A 26,876-nucleotide genomic window follows, 5' to 3' on the forward strand; every position below is an offset into this window, starting at 1 on the left:
CTGACATAGTGGTGAGCATGATTATAAATGGGTGAGTAAAAAGTGGTGTTAGGTATCTGTAAAAACTCTTCTGGAAAATGAATTTTAAAAGTTCATTTCTAGTATTTGTCTAAACATAGCTAATCATTGGAACTGTTTAAATGGAAAAGTAGTGTAAAACTGTTAGTCAGTTAAGGTTGGTCTTCACTACGGGGAGATTGATTCAGCAGGAATCGATTTAGTGGGTCTAATAAAGACCCACAAAATTGATGTCAGAGTGCTCTCTGGTTGACCCTGGTACTCCAGCCCTCCAAGGAGGGTAAGGGAAGTAGACTGGAGAGCATCTCCTGTCAATGCAGTGCAGTGAAGACACCGGGCTAAGTTGACCTAAGCTATGTCAACTCCAGCTACATTATTCATAACTTAGGTCAACTTACCCCGTAGTGAAGACAAGCCCTTAGTTACATTTTACACTGTTATTCTAGACTTTGTGTGCATATATGTAAATAAGCAAATTATATTGCGGAAGAGGTTGGGCATGTTGATTTTTTAATAATGTAAATAGATAATGAACTGCTGGTGGATGCAAGTCAAAGTTTGGACTTTGTATCCAGAAGTGTGTTTATGGAAGCCTACCCTAACCTGTTTGATTTAGGAATCAGCTTTGAAATGTCATGTAAACATGCTTCTTTGTGAAATTTCCGGTAAAATCATGCTTCTGTGCATTCTGTAAAAACCATGAAGATACTGTTTCTTATAGTATCTTGCTGCTTTACCTTTAACTACTGGAGGAGTGAGGATGTGTAGAGGAGGTATTAGGATGTGTTCTCTCCTCTCCCACAATTCTCACTGTTTAAAAAAAATTCTCAAATTTAGAAAGTTCATATTTAGAGTAAAGCAGTAGTTCTCAAACTTTTGTACTGGTGACCCCTTTCACACAGCAAGCCTCTGAGTGTGACCCCCTTATAAATTAAAAACACATTTTTATATATTTAACACCATTATAAATGCTGGAGGCAAACGGGGGTTTGGGGTGGAGGCTGACAGCTCGTGACACCCCGCCCCCATGTTATAATCGCGATCCCTGAGGAGTCCCAACCCCCAGTTTGAGACCCCTGGAGTAAAGGTTCAGTTGGTTCTTACTTGATTCAAACTGGTTTGATCTTCCTTACAAAGCACATGCAAAAATGTAAGGCTATATCTTAAAAAGCAGATTACCTGATTTTTTGCTCTTTAAAGTTGGAGAAAAATTGTTATGTAAATTAAAACTGCATTTGATCACAACTGAGACCATATCTTCCATGTAATTTACAGCCTTACAATATGGATTAGGAAGTGTTATTACCATAGTAATGTTTCAAAATATCTAAAGAACTTCTATCTGTATATAAAAAAGCCAACAAATGTGGCTGTGAAAATGTTATCTGTTGTTTGCCTAACCAAAACAGTGTTTAATTTTACAAGTGCTTTCTTTTATTTTAACAGATGGTGGAGCTAACAATTTTGGACTGAATTTCTTGACCTTTATCATTCTCTTCAATAATCTCATTCCAATCAGTTTGTTGGTTACACTAGAAGTTGTTAAATTTATCCAGGCATATTTCATAAATTGGGTAAATATGACATTTATTGTGGCTTACACTGATTTCTAAAACCAAATACTATCACTTGTTTGTGAATCATGATAGGCAGTTCATTTCTATAATAAAAATCTTTTTCTCTTAATTTTTCTTTAATCTTTTTTGTTGAACATAAGTCCACATTTTAAAGCATGCAATATTAATCACAGTATCATAGAAACCTGAAATGTACTTGATCATTTAGTGCTTCCTTGCAGACTCAGGATTTTTTTCTGCATCACATTTCCAGTGTTTTGTTCTTTCCAGTTTTTAAATGTTCCAGGCAATAGGACTTTGATTAGACCCCCTGAAAAAACTATTCCATGGTCTAATAGATAGATCTCTTTCAAGAAGTTTTTCTAATATTCAGCCTAAATTTTCTCTCTCTTAATTTGATTCACTTTCTTCTGATTATGCATTCTGGTACCACCCTGAATAAATTCTCTCCCTTCTGGTGCTTACCTCCAAATATGAATAGACCATTATGCCCCCTTTTAATAATCTCATAACAAGCTATAGGCTTTTGCTCTTTTACTTTTATTTGTTTAAGTTCAGCCCCTTGATGATTTTGTTTCTTTTCACTGACTTCTGTTTAGTTTGAGTCTTTTTGAAAATAAGGTGCCCAAAATTGAAAGAAAAATTCTAGCTGTGGGCTCACAAATTGCATGATCTTGTTCCTTGGTCAAATATGTAAAAATAAATATATGTGTGTGTGTGAGATGTGATGTGTAAAATAAATGTGTGCGTGCATGTGTGCACGTATGTATGTATCTAATGTGTATGTACAGTTGCATATTTGAGATTTGCATGTAGATTAAAAAACAACAAACTTTTTTGTAATACATCAACTATTATATTATATTGGTTCATTTTATGTTAGTGCCAAAATGTTACAAGCATTTTGCAACAAGGAAAGAGGACAAAATGCAGTGGCCGCCTTGAATATCTCAAACTCCGAAAGACAAAAACTGACAGAGATTGGGGAAAGTGATTAAAACATTTAAGCAAAATGGTTAATGTGATGACCAGCACACACACAAGCAATCCAAACAGGTTACAGTTTGGAAATTCCTAGTTAGGGCAGAGTTAAGGTTGAGTCCATTATGGTGACACCATGAGAGGAAAAAAAGAGAGGAGAGAGAATCTGTGTCTTTAAAAATCAGTTGAGTCTAATATGAGACTACAAACATTAAAATGCCTTAAACATAACCATAAGGCTTTTGCACATAATCAGTGCAGGACAATTAAGATTATTTAGGAGTCTTAACAGGGCATTTCCATATTTTAATATGTTTCAATTTTTTTAAGTTTAAACTTAACTCTGATATTTTTTTAGTTCATGTTTTGGTTTTGGGTTTTTGTTTTAATAATTATAACATCCCTGTAATATATTTTACCCTAAGTTACTGAGATGTACTCTCAACCTAAACTCCGTTTCAATATATCTTTTCTCAGGGAATACACCTCTACCCTGATATAACGCTATCCTCGGGAGCCAAAAAATCGTACTGTGTTAAAGGTGAAACCGCATTATATTGAACTTGCTCTGATCCACCGGAGTGCACAGTCCCGCCCCACCTCCCCGGAGCGCTGCTTTACCGCGTTATATCCGAATTCGTGTTATATCGGGTCGCGTAATCGGGGTAGAGGTGTATTTACCTTAGTACAATGTGTAAATGCCTTGCTGTGTTATACATTCTGTATCTAAGAAATATAGCGGAAAAGTCGATACTCTAATATGGTAATTTTTAAAATTTTCAGTGGTACCCTTTTTAGATATATTGATACAGTTACTATCCCATATATTGATCACTAAAATCATCTGAATAAAAACTCTCTAAAGTCTAGTATAAGTCATTAAATTAGTTTAAAAGATGAAAACATATTTCTATTTCAGAAGACTTTGTACCGATCTGATTGTATATGCAAGTTTTTCAGTTGAAATAGATGACATAAACATAGATAATTTATAGTCAGGTTCAATACTTCTGTCCTTGGTCAGATACTATAGTTATAGGCTTAGAAGGATTAGATATTTATTGTTAAATGTCAGTAAACTTCAATTTCACTGTATACATACTAGGTGACAAAAATATTAATAATAATTTACACATCAGCAAAGTAAGAAAAATGCCGCATGAGAATTTATTAGAGTTTTATTTAGGGATTTGTATGTTTTGATATATGACGTTGATAATTTGTGATTTAATGTTTATAAAGCTTTAACCTTTTGAGTCTTAACATCTACTGTCATTAAATAAATATTGTCTACCTCCCCCATTGTTTAACACTCCCCAGAATTTCCCACAATTGAGAATTTAAATCGATAAAAGTAGGGAAAAATGCTTAAAAATAAACATTGATATCCATTGTATTATAAAAAAACTGAATTCTGCCACCTATATCTATCTATCTATATCTATATCTATATCTATAGATATAGATATAGATATAAGTAACAAGTATAGATATATATATATCTAAGTAAGAAGTAACAACAGTAAAGAAGCTAAATAATTTATCTTTAAAAAATTATGGAAAACTAGCTTTTAACTACTTGTATCTTCCTTTAGGATATAGACATGCACTATGAACCTACAGACACTGCCTCCATGGCTCGTACATCCAATCTCAATGAAGAACTTGGCCAGGTAGACCAAATTGCTTACTGTAACTTAATAGTGTGTGAAATGATTCACTCTAGAATTTGTGAGCAATGGTTTTTACTTGAACTATTAATGTGAGAATGGTCTTATTCTTTCATAAATGTTATCAGTCTTGATTTTTTTAATAGATATATTCTGCATAATAATTATTTAAGCATGTATTAAATTATTAGGCATACAGTTTTTCATATAAATGTATATGTTCTTATTTAGACAAAGGAATTTTAGCCCCAGTTTTAAATATGCACATGTGTGTATCATTCACACACACACACAACTACATTACAAGAAGATTATTAAGTTTGCTATTTCAAGTGCTCAAAAGTTAAGAAATTCCACAGTCCGTGCCAGTGCAATTTTAATTCAGTCCCCTGATACAATATGCATTATGATACAGTCTTTACTTTCATGATCACATGACTGTTTTTTTCCACAGGACCCTGCCTCGTTCAGAGAACAGAATAGACATTGCTTGCTTAATGAGCGACTATTAATTATTTTTTTAACCTTGTTGTTCAATGTGTGGTCCATGCCTTTTTTACTGCACTCTATTGAAATCCTCCTCTAAAGACAGAATTATTGATGTCTTCGTGGCCCTTTCTTTTGCGCTCATTACTGTGGTATATTGGTGCTTCACAAACATTAATGAATTTATTTTCACAACACCCCTGTGAGATAAGGGGGTATTGTTATCCCCATTTTACAGGTGGGGAAGTGAGGCACAGAGAGATTAAGGTCAAAAGTATACATTAATTTTGGATACCCAATTTGAGACCACTAGGATCTGATTTTTCAGATTATTTTGAAGTATATAGCACTTTATATGTTCAAAGCACAGCTCCCAAGACATCAACTGCACATGTGAGTTTCTTCTGCAAACCAGCCTCCAGGGTCTCAAATGAGACACCTAGAAAATAAGGAATACTCAATTAGTGAAAAGTTTGGTTTAAATGGCTTGACCAGCATCACATAGGAACTCTGTGGCAGAGGCAGGGATAGAATCCAGTTTTCCAGGGCAGCATTCAGTCATCTTAATCATAAGATCATCCTTTTCCTTCCTGCAATCCTTTGCCTCATTCATTATATCCCTTCAATTTCTGCAAGAAATGAAGAGGGAGTCCTACAGACAATATTGTCTTTCAACTACACAACCCTCATTCATCCGCAGAGCAGTGCCTGTGTATTGAATGAGGCAGAGGCATACATTTGAGTGCTTGATTTTGCTACCTGGATAATATTCTTTTAACATAGTTTTTTGTATGTGTAATTTCTGAGCTTTTAAAAAACTAAAGTGAAAAAAACAAATTGAATTATGCGAATGCATCCTGTTGATACAACCTTATGAGAACCTATGGATCCACCACACTGCTCTCTACTACTGAGCTAACAGAGTTACTGATAGGTGTAGTAGGTTGTCATCCATCCTCTGTGTGAACCAGAGGTATATGACCCATTTTGCCAGTCAGTTTCACAGATATTTGCTGACAGCAGAGTGATGATGAGATAGGAATCGTGGGTTCCAGTCTAGCCTCTGGAGGGAAGTATCTCTAGAGGGCACAGACTTTTCTGCCCATTTCCCCACCCCATTTGTCCCCTCTTCTGTTACTTGCCTTCCAATTTATCCCTGTTCCAGTCCTGTCTCTTCTCTACCCCAGCTCATTGTCCCAATCCCATTCTCCTCACCTTGCCAGTCTACATCTCCATTCCTCAGGCTTCTTGCCCAGTAAGTCCTAGTCTCAGCCCTCCAGACTCCCTGTCCCAATATCTTCTCCTACTTCTAGTCCCAGTCTCTTTTGCCCAGACATTCCCAGTTCCTTCCTAACTCCTTGCCTCCAATCTCCTTGCCCAGCCAGTCCCATTTCCACCCCCTTAGGTCCTCATCTGGTTTTGTCTCTCTCCCCCCACCTTTAGTCTACAGTTGCCTACCACACCCATATTCCCCATCTCCAGTGGCTCTTTGTCCACTTTTTCCATGGGCTCCTTGTCCAGTCTAAGTATCCCCTCAACTTTCAGTCCAGTCTCTTTGCCCAGGCAATCCTAGTTCTCCCACCATACCATGGCTCCATGACAAATGTGTTGCCCCAGCCCTCTTGCCTCCTTTTCCCTGCACCACTGCTTCTCAGCCTCCCCACTCCAGCTCCTCATCCGATCTCATTTACTGGCTCCCAGTCTTCCCCCATTTCTTTCCCTGGTTCCCAGTCTTCTTTCCCAGCAAGTCCCAGTCTTCCCCACCCCTGGCTTCCAGTCCTAGTCTCTCCCCCAGAGCTCCAAGTCCCAGTCTCTCTATTTAGCTATTGCCAGTCTCTCACCCATGCAACTCCCAGTCCAAGTTTCCCTTCTCCACCCCCCCAGCCTCTCGTCCAAGTTTCTCTCCTTTCCCTCTTCCCAAGCTCCTTATTCCAATCCATTCCCACCTGTCTCTCTCTCCCCTCTCCCCCAACAGATCTGTCTCTTGTCCCCTCTGCATTTGAATCAGGCAGCCTTCTCCTCCACATTGCAGGGATCCAGCAGGCGGTCACTGAGAACACAGGAGAGAGAGATTGGTCTGGCTTTTCTGACACATTTTTAATTGATGCTGTGGGTTTAGAAATGAGCTTCCCTCATAAGCATATTAGTACAATAAGTTTAAAGTTTATCTGGAAGCACTGGCCTCTGTCAGACACAGGATATTATACTAGCTATGCCATTGATCTCACATAGTAGTGGAATTTCTGCGATCTATGGAGCATAGAATTGTGAAGTATACCTCCCTGTATTGAATCAAGCCCAATCTGTACATCCATCTTAATGGTCTTATCTTTTGCATTTATGAAATTTTAGGTATCAAGAATGTATTCATAAGATTTATGTTCTATGCCAAATATTTTATAATCAATAAACTGAGTGAAGAAGTTCATTGCAGAAGAGGCTAAAAGTGTTTAGTATGTTAACAGCTATGAATTACTAAATATAGAAATATGTACTGAGTGTAATGTAATGAGTTTTAAAATTCATTTAGGTCAAATACATATTTTCTGACAAAACTGGTACCCTGACTTGCAATGTAATGCAATTTAAGAAGTGCACCATAGCAGGAATTGCTTATGGGTAAGTGTTTGGTTTTTTATATCAAATTAAAGTTGCTTTTTTTTTTTAATTTCCTCCTGCACTGGATGTAGTTAAGACCTTTTTCTTGTGGCTACGAAAAGAGGAGTTGGTTATGAGGCTGACATTCTTTATCCATTCACTACATAAAAGAGAGTACCTTTTCTCACAAACAGAAATTCAGATAAAATTTTAAGACTGAAGGTTAATTGTTATAGTTACATAAGAGTTTCAGCACATCAGATGTTTCTATGTTAGTTTTATTAATATCTTCATTGATGAATCTTTACTCACAGTTTCAGAAAATGACAGTGTTTTGGCCCACATTTTATATTTCACACAGACATGTGCTCCTGTGCATGCACACTTGTGTAAATGAACAGTTCAGTATTCTCACACTGGATAAACAAGAATTTGAATCTCTTTTTGGTGTTAGGTTTTGCTGTTACATGAGTCTAAAGATGTGTGTGTATGTGTTTTAACATAGGTTTGTTATGTGGGTCCAACAAATGCAATGTTTCATTATATTAAAATTTATTTTTATGGCTTATTGTAATAAATATCTTTGACAGTAAATGTTTCCCTACTGAAATGATCTTTGAACAATGTGCCTTTTTTGGTAGAATTGCTTTTGCACCCTAAGGTGGGAATGACATAGGTGCTGGAACTAGGAGTACTGGATTGCAGCAGTACCCCCCGGTTTCAAGTGGTTTCCATCATACACAGGGTTTACAGTTTTGTTCAGTGGCTTTCAGCACCCCCGCCATAAAAATTGGTCCTGTGGGAAATGACTTTGGTAACTGGGGGATGGGAACTCGGACTTTGCAAAGAAACAGAAGAACAAAAGTAATAGCTCAGTTTTGGACTACCAACTTAGCCAGCTAATGTCAAGTGCCTAGATATTCAAGAATAGTAGAGAAAAATGTTTCAAGTGTATATTCCCTCGATGTATTCAGTGTTTGTTGTTCAACTTTATATTTAGGGCTGTTAAGTCAGCAGTAGTGTAGAGGAACCAAAAAGTTGCCTTGACAGAGCATCTGAAGATTTCCCTGGCCTATGGAGTGAGAGGGGGACAGGCCTGAAGCATGCTGCACTCAGCCACACCTGCTGACTTAACAGTCCTAGAGGGCCATTACAAGCTTAAGTAGCCCTGACACCAAATCACCTCCCAGCATCCACAAGATTTGGTGAAGATGCAAAAGATCTGGGCTTCCAACTTCTTAAGCTTAAAAAGAATAAAACAGTGGAGGCCCTATGACTTTAAGGAATTTAAGATCATCAGTACCTTGTTGAAATCTGTGTTCAGTCTGAGCCATACTGTGACTGAATCTGTTCTAGCTGAAGCAGTAACACATAAATGAGTCTGTCTCTGTATTTTCATAAGTGGGGTAGAAAGAGAAACATCTAAACTTAAACCATAACTTTTTTCTTGAGTCTAATAACATCTAATGTCTTCTCCTTTCTCCAAACAATTTTTGTCTGCAAAGAGAAGCTATGGTGGGAGCTGAGGCAAATTGCAGGACTTCTGCAGTCACAAAACAGCTTCTACTTATGAAGTCTATTTCAGGCAAAGTAACAAAAGTCTTATAATCCTTATGAATAGGTTGAATGAATGAAATTTAGATAAGAAATGAAGGGAAATGGATGGCTCAGGAAATTGGTAATCAGATAAAATACCCTTTTAAGTCTGTTTATCTCTCAGTGACTTTCACATCAAATCTGCTCAGCTTCTAAGTTAAAAGGATTTGTTTTCTATCCACCAGATATTCAGACTGAACCAGGAATCCACAAGTTATAACTATGCCTCTATCTTTGATCTTTTATACCAGTCCAGACTCTTGGGTTATAGTTTCTTCCAACCAGCAGATGGAGATAATACACTAAAACATGTGATGATGTAACACTCATTTATGTAGGCCTCTCATAATCTCTGAGCATTCAGTTAGTCAGCATTTAAAACCAGAAGGGACCACCAGATCATCTACTCTGACCACCTGTATATCACAGGCCACCAACACCATCCAGAATGTACACACTAAACCCAGCAACTGAAATTAGACCAAAGTATTACTACCCACAAGAGACTGGACTATTATGGCCCACAGGCAGAGAATAGAGGAGACCAAGGTGCACCAGTGCCTGAGATCCCAACAATGGCAGGGAAATGATAAAGTAAAATACACCCAGATAATCCTGGGAAATGACCCACACCCACATGCTGCAGAAGAAGGTAAAAAAAAAAAAAATCCAAATCCTTGCCAGTCTCACCTGGGGGAAAATTCCTTCCTGACACCACATATGGTGATCAGTTAGACCCTGAGCATGTGAGCAAAAACCAGCCAGCTAAGCTTCTAAAAGAGAATTCTCGGTGCCAGTTCAGAGCCCAGTTGTTTCTGTCTCCAGCAGGTGGAGAACACAAGCAGCCTGCTGCTAGAGGAGAGAAGAGAAAAGTAAACCTTGGAGGCCATAAGGCAGCCCTGTGAAACACTGTGGTGTGCAGCTGCATTGGCAGCACATATGAGGCACTCACAGTCTGCTAATCATGAGTACCACATGCATAAGACTGTCTGTTGACAGGCTTCCAGTCTGGCTGACCCCAGTCCAAGACCAGGAGAGGGTAAAGCTCCAACTCTACCTCACATTGTCAGACCTCTCTACCTAATCTGCAGGGGCAGCTAAGACTCAGAAGGGTGAGCAGAGAGAGGTTTCCAGCTAGGAAGTCCTGACAGAATAGGAAGCCCTATAAAGAACTTCTGCCTCTAGGAACTCATCCAGATGAATGAGTGCCCTGGAACTCAGGCAGCACCTGTTCCCAGGATAAGGAAGGGGAATTGAGTACAAGTGTAGACTCAGACCTGTCTCTTCCTCTGACAGATTTATCATCTACTCTGAGTAGGGATAATGCTCCCAGGAAAGGACTGAGGCAGGGGAGGAAAAAGCCCCATCAAGCCTTTGCAAGCATCCTCAGCATGATCTGCAACTGAAGCTCATCCAGGGTCCAGAGTGCTTCTCTGAGATACATAAAAATATTTTTAATGAAAAAAAATCTGTTTTGAATTGAAATTGATTTTAATGTAAATCAATTTTTTTATTTGAATGCTGCTATTTCTTTACATTTACCTATGTTGTAGTCTTAAATTGAAACGTGGATACTGTATATTCTTCTTCGAGTGCTTGCTCATATCCATTCCATTAGGTGTGCGCGCGCCGCGTGCACGATCGTCGGAAGATTTTTACCCTAGCAACACCGGCGGGTCGGCTGTGGAGCCCCCTAGAGTGGCGCCTTCATGGCGCTGAATATATACCCCAGCCGACCCGGCGCCCCCTCAGTTCCTTCTTACCGCCCCTGACGGTCGTTGGAACTGTGGAGCGCGGCGTAGCTGTTCTCCACTCTCCCTAGCTTACTTGATCATTCAGAGTTATAGTTATAGTTGTAGTTCTAGTGTTTATAGTTAAATAGTTTTTAAAGTTGTTATAGTTGTATTGTAGTTCAGGGGGTTAAGGGGGTCGTCTCCCCCTTTCTCCCCCGGCCGCGGGCCCGGGCTCATGCCCAACGCTCCCGGCTTCAAGCAGTGCGCCTCCTGCGCTAAGCCTATGCCAACGAGCGACCCTCATGACTCCTGTTTGAAGTGCCTGGGAGAGTCCCACCAAACAGACAAATGCAAGATCTGTAAGGCCTTCAAACCAAGAACCAAGAAGGAGCGGGACTTTCGGCTCAGGCAACTCCTAATGGAGGCGGCACTTAGCCCGGACACTCCTTCCACGGGCCAGACTTCGGTGCCTAGCACTTCGGTGCGCAGTGCCCCGGCGGCACCGGCTATGACGACCACGCGAGTGGCGTCAGACAAGCCTCCCCGGCACCGGACCTCGTCGGCACCGCAAACACAGCAAGTGCCGCGGCGCCGGTCATTATCCCCAGGGCATAAAAAAGCCCATAAGACGGGGACGTCCGCGCCGAAGACGCCGGCTCCCCCAGTGCCGGGGGTAGAGCCGCGTCCGCCGATGGAGCATCGGAAACAGGCTCCTCCAGCACCGTCGACTCCGGCGCCGAGGCCGTCGAGTCCGGTGCAAATAGCGTCTCCACCGAGGCCGGCGGTGATACAGTGTCTCCCGTCGACTCCAGAGACCTTCGCGGCGGCGAGAGACTTGATAGCTCTCACGGAGCCGGCACCGCCTCAACCACCGGCACCGACTGCACCGTTGACTCGCCCGGTACAGTCAAGAGGGAAACCTGCCTTGATGCGCCCTCCATCACAAGGGCTGGAACCTCGGCGCCGATCCAGGTCCCGAAGCAGGTCCCCACGCCGCTCGCAGTCCCGGCACCGAACGTCTCGGCACCGGTCGTACTCGCGGTCAAGATCTTCTTCGCGGCACCGCTCTACGTCTCGGCACCGATATGATCGTCGGCACCGGTCAACGTCGAGACGTAGTTCTCGGCACCGCCACGCTCGACGCTCGACGCCGAGGGGCCGATCCCGGCACCGGGCATTCTCTAGGTCCTCGTCGAGGTCCAGATCCGATTCCCGGCACCGACGAGGTCATCGGCACCGGTCGCGGTCCCGGCACCGATCGCCGGCACCGCACAGAGATAGATCATCTCCGGACCGGCACCGTGCGGCACCGCAGACCACGGGGATCATTCCATCTTTCACGGCACCGCCATGGCCGTCAAGATCAGCGTCTCGATCCTCAGAGGACCTGTCGAGATCGGCATACCCCCCTCAGGGGCAGGCCGAGGAACGAGACTTGGGCCATTGGCAGGAGAGGGCAGAGGACCACCCTCATGGACCATCTCACTGGTCGTTTTGGACCCCGTGGGCGTACCACCAGGAGCAAGGGGCTTCGTTACCATCGACCTCTCGCTCGGGTCACTCGGTCAGAAGGGCCCCAGAATCCACCATCTCTCGGCCTCCGCCTGGAGGCGTAGAGGCTTCTGTGTCCACACCACCCGACACCGTGGACCCAAGTGCCGGTGATGCTCCGACCCAAGACCAGGGGGACCGGGACCCCCCCTTGGATCCACTACCACCAGAGGCGTCCTCCTCCTCCTCTCCGGATGAGGCAGTGGCGGGCACTTCATGCACGGGTCCCCCTCCGATAGATCTTCGGGCTCACCAGGATCTCCTGCGCAGAATGGCCCGTAACATGGACCTGCAGACGGAGGAGATAGTGGAGGTGCACGACCCGATCGTGAACATCCTTGGATCGGATGCCCCTTCGAGGGTGGCGTTACCCTTGATCCGCACGATCCAAACGAACGCGGATACGATATGGCAGACTCCTGCCTCCATTCCACCCACTGCGAGAGGGGTGGAAAGGAAATACTTTGTCCCATCTAAAGACTATGGGTATTTGTACACACACCCCCAACCGTGCTCACTGGTGGTGGAATCAGTGAATGCACGAGAGCGCCACGGCCAGCAGGCTGCAGCGCCAAAATCAAAAGAGGCTAAGCGGCTTGATCTGTTCGGCCGTAAGGTTTACTCAGCCGGAGGGCTACAACTTAGAGCGGCGAATCAACAAGCGCTACTGAGCCGCTACAATTTCAACTCCTGGAACTCTATGGGGAAGTTTAAGGAGTTGATTCCCCAAGAGTCCAGGGAAGAGTTTGGAGCCATGGTTGAGGAGGGTAAGAAGGTGGCTCGGACCTCCTTACAGGCCTCCCTGGACATAGCGGACTCGGCCGCAAGGACCCTGGCCACAGGTATCGCTATGCGTAGGACCTCCTGGCTCCAAGTTTCGGGTTTGCCCCCTGAATTACAGCAGACCCTACAGGATTTGCCCTTTGAAGGACAGGGGCTGTTCTCGGAGAAGACGGACTCTCGATTACAGAGCCTCAAAGACTCCAGGACAATCATGCGCTCCTTGGGGATGCATGTTGCGGGTCCCCAGCGCAGACCATTTAGGCCCCAGCCTCAACGGTTTTACCCCCCTCCACCTCGTCAGAGACAGGACCCTGCCAGAAGGCGAGGGCGAGGTGGTAGGAGAAGATGGGCTGGCCCTCAACCTGGTCAAAACCAAGGGCCACCAAGACCACCTTCAGGTCCGAGACAGAACTTTTGAAGGTGCGGTCGAGGACGACGCCCCAGTCATCCCCCAGGATCCAGCTCCCTCCTTTCGGGATCGCCTCTCCCACTTCCACCGTGCTTGGTCCCTTATAACTTCGGACCGTTGGGTCCTCCGCACGGTGGAGAGGGGATACGCTATCCAGTTTTCTTCTATCCCCCCCTCCCACCCCCCTTCCCCGTCCCTCTTCAGGGACCCTTCTCACGAGCAACTTCTTATGCAGGAGGTTTCTACGCTCCTGGCCATGGGGGCTATAGAGGAGGTTCCGATAGAGTTAAGGGGCAGGGGATTTTATTCCCGTTACTTCCTGATCCCCAAGTCCAAAGGAGGTCTGCGGCCCATCTTGGACTTGCGCGGACTCAACAAATTCGTAGTAAAGTTGAAGTTCCGCATGGTCTCTTTGGGGACCATCATCCCTTCCCTCGATCCTGGAGACTGGTTCGCCGCCCTCGACATGAAAGACGCATACTTTCATATCTCAATTTACCCACCTCACAGACGTTTCCTGCGATTCGTGGTAAACACGGTGCACTACCAATTTACAGTACTTCCCTTCGGCCTATCCTCGGCCCCAAGGGTGTTCACGAAATGTATGGCGGTCGTGGCAGCGTACCTTCGTCGGCAAGGGATACAGGTGTTCCCGTACCTAGACGACTGGCTGGTGCGCGGTCGCACCAAGGAGCAAGTTCAAGCTTACGTCCACAAAATAGTGCACACATTCAGCGAGTTGGGCATCCTACTCAACAAGGACAAATCCACTCTAGAACCTACCCAGAGAATAGAATTCATCGGCGCAGTTCTAGACTCCAGTCGTGCACAAGCCATCCTGCCAGACAATCGCTTTGGCACCATCACGAACCTCATTCAAGGGCTCAAGGCCTTCCCAACTACCACGGTGAGGTCGTGCCTCACCCTGCTGGGTCACATGGCTTCCTGCACGTACGTAACCAGGCATGCCAGACTTCGACTTCGCCCGCTTCAAACTTGGGTGTCATCAATATACCGTCCACATCGGGACAGCCTGAACATGGTGGTCACGGTCCCGAACTCGATCCTGGCCTCCCTCACCTGGTGGCTAGATCACAATGTGGTCTGCGAGGGGATGCCATTTCACGCCCCACAACCCTCCCTGCACCTGGTCACAGACGCGTCATCTCTGGGGTGGGGCGCCCATCTCAACAAACACCATACCCAGGGCCTGTGGACTGCATCCCAGTTAGCCCTACACATCAATGTTCGGGAACTGATGGCGGTACGCCTGGCGTGCCAGGCATTCCTCAGTCTCCTACGTGGCCGTTGTGTGTTAGTTCTCATCGACAACACCACGGCCATGTTCTACATCAACAAACAAGGAGGAGCACGTTCGTCAATTCTATGCCAAGAGGCCATTCGCCTGTGGGACTTCTGCATCGCCCACTCAATCCATCTCACGGCATCGTTCCTCCCTGGAGTCCAGAACACTCTAGCGGACCGGCTCAGCAGGTCCTTCCAAACGCACGAGTGGTCTATCCGTCCGGACATCATACATTCCATCTTCCAGAGGTGGGGGTTTCCCCAGATAGACCTGTTTGCATCTCGAGACAACAGGAAGTGCCACGTGTTCTGCTCCCTACAAGGTCGAGCTCCGGGCTCCCTCTCGGACGCCTTTCTGCTTCCCTGGAAAGACCACCTGTTTTATGCCTTCCCTCCGTTTCCTCTGGTCCACAAGGTACTGCTCAAACTGCGCAGAGACCAGGCACGGGTAATTCTGATCGCTCCTGCGTGGCCGAGACAACATTGGTACACCACACTGTTGGAGCTCTCGGTTCAGACACCGATCCCGCTTCCGTTGGATCCGGATCTCATCTCTCAGGACCACGGCCGGTTGCGTCACCCCGACCTCCAATCACTCCACCTCACGGCGTGGCTGCTCCATGGTTCACTCAGGCAGAGCAGCAATGCTCGCACTCTGTGCAACAAATTCTACTGAGCAGTAGGAAGCCCTCAACACGGACCACGTACCTGGCCAAATGGAAGCGGTTCTCCTGTTGGTGCGAACAACGAGCCACATCCCCGTTGCAGGCACCCATTCCCCTCATTTTGGACTATCTCCTCTCCCTAAAACAACAGGGGTTGGCGATTTCCTCAATTAGAGTTCACCTGGCCGCTATATCGGCCTTTCACCCAGGGGAACTCGCGTCCTCGGTATTCTCTAACCCGATGGTCGTTAGATTCCTCAAGGGCTTAGACCGGACGTACCCTCAACATCGTCAGCCCGTCCCGACGTGGGACCTCAACCTGGTTCTCTCCAAGCTCACAGGTCCTCCATTCGAACCACTAGCCACCTGTTCACTTTTGTACCTATCCTGGAAGACAGCCTTCCTCGTAGCCATCACCTCAGCAAGGCGCGTTTCTGAACTCAGGGCGCTTACATCCGAGCCCCCTTATACAGTTTTCCATAAGGATAAAGTGCAGCTTCGTCCACATCCTGCCTTTCTCCCTAAGGTGGTTTCTCCTTTTCATATCAACCAGGACATATTTCTCCCGGTCTTTTATCCCAAACCACATGCCACTCGCCAGGACCAACGTTTGCATTCCCTGGACGTACGAAGGGCCCTGGCCTTCTATATTGACCGCACAAAGCACTTTAGAAAGACGACGCAACTCTTCGTTGCAGTGGCCGACCGAATGAAAGGCTCACCGGTCTCCTCACAACGCCTATCCTCCTGGATTACGTCTTGCATCCGGACTTGCTATGACCTGGCAGGTGTCTCAGCACCACACCTCACCGCTCACTCCACGAGGGCCCAAGCCTCCTCGACTGCTTTCCTGGCACATGTTCCGATACAGGACATTTGTAGAGCGGCGGTTTGGTCATCAGTCCACACGTTTACAGCTCACTATGCACTAGTGCAGCAGTCCAGGGACGATGCTGCCTTCGGATCAGCGGTTTTGCACACAGCATTGTCTCACTCCGACCCCACCACCTAAGTTGGGCTTGGGAGTCACCTAATGGAATGGATATGAGCAAGCACTCGAAGAAGAAAAGACGGTTACTCACCGTTGTAACTGTTGTTCTTCGAGATGTGTTGCTCATATCCATTCCAAACCCGCCCCCCGTCCCCGCTGTCGGAGTAGCCGGCAAGAAGGAACTGAGGGGGCGCCGGGTCGGCTGGGGTATATATTCAGCGCCATGAAGGCGCCACTCTAGGGGGCTCCACAGCCGACCCGCCGGTGTTGCTAGGGTAAAAATCTTCCGACGATCGTGCACGCGGCGCGCGCACACCTAATGGAATGGATATGAGCAACACATCTCGAAGAACAACAGTTACAACGGTGAGTAACCGTCTTTTCTACTTGTTTCTTTAATTTCCTAGCTGGAATTAGTAGAATTTCAAATTTTACATACAGACTAAGAAGTTTCACACTGAAAGTGCTCAACTTTGCTGAAAAGGACAAGTCCAGTAGCTCATTAGCATCCTTCTTGTAAGAATAAAACAAACTCAGACACAAAATTAATAAGCAAATAGCCCATATGTGCAGCTGCTTCCACCTTCCCTTATATTGAACTTCATAGAATCATAGAATATCAGGGTAAGAAGGGACCTCAGGAGATCATCTAGTCCAACCCCCTGCTCAAAGCAGGACCAATCCCCAACTAAATCATCCCAGCCAGGGCTTTGTCAAGCCTGACCTTAAAAACCTCTAAGGAAGGAGATTCCACCACCTCCCTAGGTAACCCATTCCATTCCACCACCTCCCTAGGTAACCCTCCTAGCGAAAAAGTTTTTCCTAATAGCCAACCTAAACCTCCCCCACTGCAACTTGAGACCATTACTCCTTGTTCTGTTATCTGGCACCACTGAGAACAGTCTAGATCCATCTTCTTTGGAATCCCCTTTCAGGTAGTTGAAAGCCGCTATCAAATGCCCCCTCCTTCTTCTCTTCTGCAGACTAAACAATCCCTCAGCCTCTCCTCATAAGTCATGTGCCCCAGCCCCCTAATCATTTTTGTTGTCCTCTGCTGGACTCTTTCCAATTTTTCCACATCCTCCTTGTAGTGTGGGGCCCAAAACTGGACACACTACTCCAGATGAGGCCTCACCAATGTTGAATAGAGGGGAATGATCACATCCCTCGATCTGCTGGCAATGCCCCTACTTATACAGCCCAAAATGCCGTTAGCCTTACAAGGGCACACTGTTGCCTCATATCTAGCTTCTCGTCCACTGTCCCTAGGTCCTTTTCTGCAGAACTGCTGCCTAGCCACTCGGTCCCTAGTCTGTAGCAGTGCATGGGATTATTCCATCCTAAATGCAGGACTCTGCACTTGTCCTTGTTGAACCTCATCAGATTTCTTTTTGCCCAAGTCAAGAAAGTTCATATGCTTTTACCAGGCTATCCTCCTCCATCAATTTGCAGTTCAAAGTCAATGAGACTTTTGATCTTAAATCACTTTGATTCTTTAGAAAGTTTCACCCTGGCATGCCTAAATATGGTTTTAGGATCCTAACTTTAGGCTTCTGTTTTTTAAAATTTTGTCCTGTGTGTGTATATTAAAAAAAGTTCACAATAACTTTATTAATGTGATTTAAAGTAAATAACTTTTAATTGTTAACACTGAAGTAATTTTATTTTGAAGTAATAAAGATTTTGTATCACTAAGAAGTTTTTAGTAAAAATGTAATCTTAACTTCTGATTCTGTAAACGCTTATGTATTTGCCTAGTGTTAAGCACATGAGAGAGCCCCATTTACTTCAATGAGACTATTTATGTGAGTAAAAAGTATGTGCCTGGTTAAGTGTTTGCAGGATCATAATTTTAGATTTTCAATTTTTTTTTTATTTTATTTATTTATTTATTTATTTATTTATTTGTGTTTTTATTTGTTTTGGCCTATAACAATTTTGTAAATTCAAATATGATACCCAAGAGTAGTGAAAAAACAACCAACTAAACGCATTTGCAATTTAGTTTGTTATAAATTTTAAAGTTACAACAGCACACACATTCGTAATAGCTATTCATAGCTCGGCCTGGTTTAAATCAATCTTTTTTTTTTTTTTTTAAATCAGTGATTTAAATTACCTTGATATAAATTGATCCCTGTTGCCTCCCAATACCCATGCATCCCCCTTTCATGAGACATGCATATCTCTAACAGAGCTTCTCCTTTGGGAAGATTCACTCTCCATCAGGGAGCAGAAAGCCAAATAATACAGGGACAGCTCAGAGAGCAGCATCCTTGAGAATTTTGTCTCTTGATTGCTTTTCCCTTTCAGAGCAGATTTCATGTGGGGGTGGGCAGAGAAATAAAACTGTTCCATCTCTGCAGCTCCTTTAAAGTACGTTACTAATTATGTGGTAAATAAGTTTTCACCTGTGCCATAAATGGGTGAATTCCTTCATAACCTGTAGCCAGTTGTGATGTTCAACATTTTCAGAACACTCTGCAGTACAAATATGTCTTTAATTACAAATATTTTCAAAATGTGTGGTTTTATGATGTAATGTTCATTCAGAACTGCTTAGTGTAAACCAGTTTGCAAGCTTAGGAGCAGATCCTTCTCTGGTATAAATTATCATGGCTACGTTGGCTTCAGTGAAGCTATGACAATTTACACCAGCTGAAGATCTTCCCCTTGGTTTCTGTTTTGACTTAGGGCTGGTCTACACTGGGGGCGGAGGGGAGGATCGATCCAAGATACGCAACTTCAGCTACGAATAGCGTAGCTGAAGTCGAAGTATCTTGGATCGAATTACCTGGGGTCCACACGGTGCGGGATCGACGGCCGCGGCTCCCCCGTCGACTGCGCTACCGCCGCTCGCTCTGGTGGAGTTCCGGAGTCGACGGTGAGCACGTTCGGGGATCGATATATCGCGTCTTAACGAGACGCAATATATCGATCCTGGATAAATCGATACGGCGGGTAGTGAAGACGTACCCTTAGTTACATTTTGTATTTATATAAGTGCTTGGCATCTGTTGATTAATATGTTTAACACATCTTGACCTGTAGGAAACCATTATGGTTCTCTGATTTTAGATTTTCTGTTGTGTTTTTTTTTTTTTTTTTAACCACAGTAATGGGCTAATCTGGGAATGGGCGACAGGGCTGGGAATAGGTGAGAGGATAGATCGCTTGATGATTACCTGTTCTGTTCATTCCCTCTGGGGCACCTGGTATTGGCCACTGTCCGAAGACAGGATACTGGGCTAGATGGACCTTTCGTCTGACCTTGTATGGCCATTCTTATGTTCTTGTCTGAAGCCCAGTGAAATCAATGGGAATCTTCCATTGATTTAAATGGGCATTGGATCAGGCAGTTTGTTGGATGCCACTGCATGAGGATAAATCAAGCATGAACTTAGCCTGATTGCGTATTACAGAGCCCCAACATACATTTAATATTTTATTGCAACACTTTGTTTCCTGATATTTTGACACTAACAACAATTCTTTTGAAGTACTCTAAAACTTTTTCCCTTTTAGTAACTCATTTCCTTCATTAATTTTTCTTTTATATGTGATCTGATTTTTTTTAGCCTTTCTGTGATTATACTTTCCTTCTATTTCTATCCTTCCTTTGCTTTTTGTGCAGCCATTGTCCTGAGCCTGAGGATTATAGTAGTTCTTCAGACGATTGGTAAGCATTAAAGATAATTTAATATCGTTTTTGTTTAAAATTCATGGTTTAGTATTGTGTAAGCTGTGATATTTTAAAAATGCAAAGCGTAGAAATAATGTGAACTGGTATTCAAACTCATACATGCAGACTGAATTTTAGCAAATATTGACTCAGTAAAAATGTATCTATTACTAAATTATTCCTAATCCCGAAAGTAAAAGGGGTCCTAAAACCCATTCTGGACCTGTGGCGCCTCAACAAATATCTCAAGAAGTTGAAGTTTCGCATGGTCTCCCTGGCCTCCATCATTCTCTCCCTGGATTCCAGAGACTGGTATGCTGCCCTCAACTTGAAGGACGCATACTTTCATATCTCTATCTTCCAAGGGCACAGACAGTTCCTCTGTTTGATGGTGGGCTGGCGCCACTTCCAATTCACGGTGCTGTCCTTTGGGTCTCTCATCAGCCCCGAGAATGTTCACGAAATGCATGGCGCTGGTAGACGCTTACCTGAGACATCGAGGGGTCCAGGTCTATCTGTATCTTGACGATTGGCTCATCAAGAGCAGATTTTGGGATCAAGTAAAAAGGAGCATTGACCTGGTACGTTCCACCTGCCACGACCTAGGCCTGTGAATAAACTAAAAGAAATCAACCCTAATATCAGGGCAACAGATAAAGTTCATAGGGGCAGTCCTCAACTCCATGCGGGTCAGAGCCTTCCTTCTGGAGGCTTGTTTCCAAGCCATGTTGAACCTGATCTCTCATGTAAGGGGCCACCTGCTCACCACCGCTCTCACCTGCCTGAGGTTGTTAGGCACTATATGGTAGCGCATTCTTAAGTGGTCTGTCATACCCAGCTTCATCTCCAGCCACTGCAAGCGTGGTTGGTGTCAGCTTACATCCCCAATAGGCACGATCTAGACTGGTATTCAGGGTGCCAGATCACATATGGTCATCCCTGGAATGGTGGTTGGACCCCGGATTGGTGTTGGAGGGACTTCTCTTCGCAGTCCCGACCCCGTCCTTGACACTGGTCTCCGATGCCTCGGGCCTGGGCTGTGGAGCCCACCTGGGCGAGCTCAACACGCAAGACCGCTGGTCGTGGGATGATTGCTCTCTCCACATAAACGTCAGAGAGCTCAAAGAGGTCCGCGTGGCAAGTGGTACAGGTCCTGACAGAATACTGCCACGATGTTTACATCAACAAGCAGGGCAGAGCCTGGTCTTCAGCTCTTTTCCAAGAAGGCCTCCATCTCTGGGACTTCTGTATGCAGCATGCCATTCATCTGGTGGCTGAACACCTTCCCGGGGCCAGGAACATGTTAGCAGATTGTCTTAGCAGGACCGTCTCTTCTCGCTATGAGTGGTCGCTCCATCCGGAGGTGGTCAGTGATCTTCCAAAGGTGGGGAAATCCACGGGTGGACTTGTTCGTGTCCTATCAGAACAGGAAACGCCACATGTTCTGCTTGATTCGGGGGGTAGACAGGGGCTCCCTGTTAGATGCCTTTTTGCTCCGATGGCCGGGGGCTCTGATGCATGACTTCTCACCAGGGCCCTTAGTTAATAGAGTCCGTGTGCTGTTGATCTTCACAAGGCAAAAGTAATCCTGATAGCCCCGGCTTGGCCTTGCCAGCGCTGGTTCAGCACGTGGCTGGACCTTTTGGTGGCTGCCCCGCTGCAGCTGCCTCTCTAGCCCGATCTGCTGTCCCAGAACCGCAACGGTCTTCTGCAACTGTACTTGGCGGCGTTGCACCTAACTGGCTGCATGTGTATGGACAGGAGTGCTCAGCTTGTGTCCAGTAGTTTTTGTTGGGTAGCAGAAAGCCCTCCACCAGAGCAACCTACCTGGCCAAATGGAAAAGGTTCGTGTGCTGGGCCTCAGACTAGGGCATCTGGCCCAAACAGGCCTCGCTGCCGGCAATCTTGGACTATCTTCTGCATCTCAAGCTCCAGGGCCTGTACCTGATTAAGATCCACTTGGTTGCTATTTCGGCCTGTCACCCTCTGTCCCAAGGCAGGTTGGTCTTCATTCACGACGTGACTGTCGGTTTTTGCGAGGTCTGAAGTGACTCTCCCCTACGTCCGGGACCCCAAGGTTGCTGCATGTGGCCCATCAGGTTATATATATAGGTATATCTCCATATATATATATATCATAGAACTGGAAGGGACCCTGAAAGGTCATCAAGTCCATCCCCCTGCCTTCACTAGAAGAACCAAGTACTGATTTTGCCCTGGATCCCTAAGTGGCCCCCTCAAGGATTGAACTCACAAACCAGGGTTTAGCAGACCAATGCTCAAACCACTGAGCTATCCCTCTGTGTGGAAGATGGGTGACCACCTAGTAAGCTAGGCATAATTTTTTTTCTCTGAATTGCTTTTGTTTTGAATAAACAGCTTTATGAAAGCTGGCTGGTTACCAAATAACTCTGTCATAGCCACTAAGAGAACAGAACTGGAGGTGTTGAATTGAAGTCAGATCCGCTGAGGCGATCACAGTGAATTGCAGGAGACTGCAGCCTAAGACCCCAGTCTGGAGGGAGCAAATTGCAGGATTCTGCCCCAAGAAAGAGGCATGAGAGCTAAGTGGGGGTTGTCTTTGAGAAGGCTGTTGTCAGTTGGGTATGTGTGTCTGTGTTTTCTCTCCATGTGCTGTACCAGCCCAGTAGATAGCTGGTTCAGTCAGCAGACCTTGGTATACTATCCAGAAGCACCACAGACATGGTTCAGTGGAGAAGGCGCTTGTCTAGATTTATTGCTGACAAAGCACATTATTAGTACCCCATGGACTCTATAGAGACACTAATACACACATGATCCTGAGAATGGACCAGCTCAGTCAGCGTCAGGACTTTCCACTGTCCCCTAGGCCAGACAAAGATGGTTCTTCTGTTTTTGTAAGTTTTTGTAACCCCTCTTTTATACAGGGATGCAAACAAGTTATGTATTACCCTTATGACATGGTTAGTTACCACTCTGCACCTTGTACCTGTTGGCTCGAACAAAACATCTCCATCCATTTTCCTGTCATCCTGGCCTTATCTTCATGAGGGGTCAGTGCATCCATGTGCCATCTACGGGGAGTGTATTTGTATCATAACATGTATCATGGTGTTTTTGTACAACCCTTCTGGAATGTGTTTATGTGAATACCTTGTGCCTAGTACTTCTTAGGAGTGCCTGTATTTTAGCAATGCCAGCCATGTTTTTGCCAAGTTCATGTAGTGGTCAGTGAACTTGCAAGTAGGTGTTTGCTTTGTAGCAGGGCCTGACTTTTGCTCATAACCTGACTTTTGTTCGGGTCTCAGGCCTTATACAGGCCACAGGCTTCAGCCTCTTTTTCTACTACAGAGACTATGAAGGTTAGAGGGGACACATTCGAGAACTCTGGCATATTATAAGTGTATTGTAATGGTGGTATCATTTGGAAATGTGTGTATGATGAACTAAACTCTAATACAAATGCTGTATTTTAGCATCTTTTTTGTAGCTTATGCTGGACACTCACAAATATTTCATTATTAAAAGTAAATATAGTATAATATCACTTACAAAAATAAACAATGGGGCCTCATCCTGCCATCTGCTCAGTGTGGGCAAACCCCTGCACCTATGTAGAGTCCCTGTGACTTCAATGGGACTCCACCTGGGCATATGGGGCCTCCTGTGGAGAACAGAATGCAGGATTGGAACCTATAATTTTATTTGGGATTAATTTTTACTGTGTCCCTGTTGCAGCATCCAGTGAAGTCAGTGGCCAAACTCTTAGTGGCCTCTGTGTTGTAATTTTATATATCAAGAGAGTTGTTCAGATTTCAAAGTTATCCAACAAATATTGGGTTCAGTTCAGTTACTCTGTGTATGTGTACATTTGTCAGTTAACATTATAATGTCGTGGTTAGAAATAAAGAAAAAAAATTGTTTGGCTTTAGTGTGTGGCCATTGGTGATTTTCAAATGAATGATTAAGAAAATACTAATGATTCTCTTCTTACTTCTCTACTTCATTTTTCTTAGTCAGGGCTCACAGACTGGAGAAGAGAAGCCATTTAGTGACCCATCACTGCTGGAGAATCTCCAAAATAATCATGTAAGTAATATAGAAAAAAATTCTGTTATTTTACAAGATGAAAAGAATGATTTCAATAAAACAAAACGAGAGTATCCTTTAAAGGAAATTAAATGTTGTACTTATATGAAATCCACTTATATTCTGTGTAAATAATAGCCCAGCTTTCCATTCATGATAAAGTTTTGTACTTGTTAGCCATGGAAATTTGTTCTTTGAGATATCTTGTACACATATTTATTCCATTGCTGGTGAGTGTGTGCCCAGTGTATTCGAGTTGGAGACTTCTGGTGAGGAGTATCCATTGGATTGGCGCATGCACCTTTAGTGACCTCCTGCCTCCAAATGGAGATGTAAAGGGTGTGGTCATTCTGTCCCATTCTCAGTTCCTTCTCACTGCCCATAACTAAAGTTGGAGGTCTTAGTGGTGCCTCGCGCTCACTAGCAGCCTTTCTTGTGTAAATAGTTACATGTTAGCATAGTCATTATTACTTAGGACTTGCCTACACAGAGACTTCGTGCGTAGCAAACTGGGATGTGAATCTACAGTGCACTAGCTCGACACACACCAACTGGCCATGTAGACCCCGCTACCGCACAATAAGGGCTTGGCTACACTTAGGGTATGTCTACACTATGAGAGTACTTCGATGTCACTTAAATCGAATATGTGGAATCGATATTACAAAGTCGAACGTGTGTTTCCACACTAAGGACAGTAATTCGACTGTGTGAGTCCACACTAACGGGGCAAGCGTCGACATTGGAAGCGGTGCACTGTAGGCAGCTATCCCACAGTTCCCGCAGTCCCCGCTGCCCATTGGAATTCTGGGTCAAGCCCCTAATGCCTGCTGGGGGAAAAAATGTGTCGAGGGTGGTTTTGGGTAACTGTCATCATCCAGCCGTCACTCCCGCCTTCCCTCCCTGAAAGCGCTGGTGGGCAATCAGTTCGCGCACTTTTCTGCTGAGTGACAGCGTGGACGCCACAGCACTGCGAGCATGGAGCCCGCTGCGAACATCGCTGCAGTTATGGCCGTTGTTAACACCTCACACCTTATCAGCCACCTTTTCCAGAGGCAGATGGTGAGAAATCGGGCGAGGAGGCTATGGCATCGCGATGAGGACATGAAGTCTGAGAGTGGCACAGACCTGTCACAAAGCACAGGACCCCGCGCCGTGGACATCATGGTGGCACTGGGTCATGCTGATGCCGTGGAACGGCGATTCTGGGCACGTGAAACAAGCACTGACTGGTGGGACCGCATAGTGCTGCAGGTCAGAGATGAATCCCAGTGGCTGAGAAACTTTCACATGCGGAAGGGAACTTTCCTTGAACTTTGTGAGTTGCTGTCCCCTGGCCTGAAGCGCAAGGACACCCGGATGCGAGCAGCCCTGACTGTCCAGAAGCGAGTGGCCATAGCCCTCTGGAAACTTGTCACGCCAGACAGCTACCGGTCAGTCGCGAACCACTTTGGCGTGGGCAAATCTACCGTGGGGGTTGTTGTGATGCAAGTAGCCAACGCAATCGTTGATGTACTGCTGTCAAAGGTAGTGACCCTGGGAAACGTGGAGGCGATCATAGATGGCTTTGCAGCGATGGGATTCCCAAACTGCGGTGGGGCCATAGATGGAACTCACATTCCTATCCTGGGACCGGACCACCAGGCCAGCCAGTACATTAATCAAAAGGGCTACTTTTCCATGGTGCTGCAAGCACTGGTGGACCACAGGGGACGTTTTACAAACATCAATGTCGGATGGCCAGGCAAGGTTCATGATGCTCGTGTTTTCAGGAACTCTGGTCTGTTTAGACGGCTGCAGGAAGATACTTACTTCCCGGACCACAAAATAACTGTTGGGGATGTGGAGATGCCTATAGTGATCCTTGGGGACCCAGCCTACCCACTAATGCCATGGCTCATGAAGCCCTATACAGGCACCCTGGACAGTGAAAAGGAACTTTTCAACTACCGTCTGAGCAAGTGCAGAATGGTGGTGGAATGTGCTTTTGGAAGTCTCAAGGGGAGATGGAGAAGCTTATTGACTCGCTCCGATCTCAGCGAAACCAATATCCCCATTGTTATTGCAGCTTGCTGTGTGCTCCACAATCTCTGTGAGAGCAAGGGGGAGACCTTTATGGCAGGGTGGGAGGTTGAGGCAATTCGCCTGGCTGCTGATTACGCCCAGCTAGACAGCCGTGCGATTAGAAGAGCCCAGCGGGACGCGCTGTGCATCTGGGAGGCTTTGAAAGCTAGGCTCCTGAGTGAGCATGGTAACCTGTGACAATTTTGTTTGTTTACAGAGAAGCTGTACCTGCCCCCGTTTCTTTACCCAGTGACTGTTCACTATCCTCTCCAGTTTCATACCCCGTTCACCCCCTTCCAACCCACGTTTAAAAATAAAATCACTGAAAATGTGTTAATGAACAACGTTTTCTTTATTACTGTTTTCGCGGTAAAGTGTTGAAACTGGGACGCAGACTGTGGTGGGGAGCGGGTGTAGTGTACTGATGCAAAGGACGCTTCTAAACTCGAGGAATGCCAAGCTCCTGCTTCTACAGTGGTCCGCACTGGCGGACTGATTGTTTGAACGGAGCCTGCCACCCCTCCTGTTCGGGACTGTGTGGGGGGGGCTATGTGACTTTGTGGCAGGGGGAGGACGGTTACAGATTCCCTGCTGTGTGGCTCTGTGATCCAGGATAAGGACCGCTGCATAAGATCTGTAACCGCCCTCCCCCACCACAAAGTCACCTAGCCGCCCCCCCCCCCCCCCCCCCCCCCC

At 45.4% G+C, this 26,876-nt stretch overlaps 1 protein-coding gene across 3 annotated transcripts in view; it reads left to right on the plus strand.

The window, feature by feature from the left end:
• Positions 1 to 26,876, plus strand: part of ATP8A1 (ATPase phospholipid transporting 8A1) — a 210,943-nt gene that overhangs the window by 76,862 nt on the left and 107,205 nt on the right. For 2 of the 3 annotated variants that reach the window (XM_034770949.1, XM_034770948.1), the window contains exons 12-16: positions 1,465 to 1,592; positions 4,172 to 4,249; positions 7,263 to 7,351; positions 19,998 to 20,042; positions 24,044 to 24,116. In XM_034770949.1, coding sequence (XP_034626840.1) covers positions 1,465 to 1,592; positions 4,172 to 4,249; positions 7,263 to 7,351; positions 19,998 to 20,042; positions 24,044 to 24,116 — 413 coding nt within the window. The remainder of the gene's footprint in view (positions 1 to 1,464; positions 1,593 to 4,171; positions 4,250 to 7,262; positions 7,352 to 19,997; positions 20,043 to 24,043; positions 24,117 to 26,876) is intronic. The other variant, XM_034770950.1, reaches the window with a different exon arrangement.

Source organism: Trachemys scripta, chromosome 5 (genome assembly GCF_013100865.1).
Source record: "Trachemys scripta elegans isolate TJP31775 chromosome 5, CAS_Tse_1.0, whole genome shotgun sequence".
In the NCBI taxonomy this organism is placed as follows: domain Eukaryota; kingdom Metazoa; phylum Chordata; order Testudines; family Emydidae; genus Trachemys; species Trachemys scripta.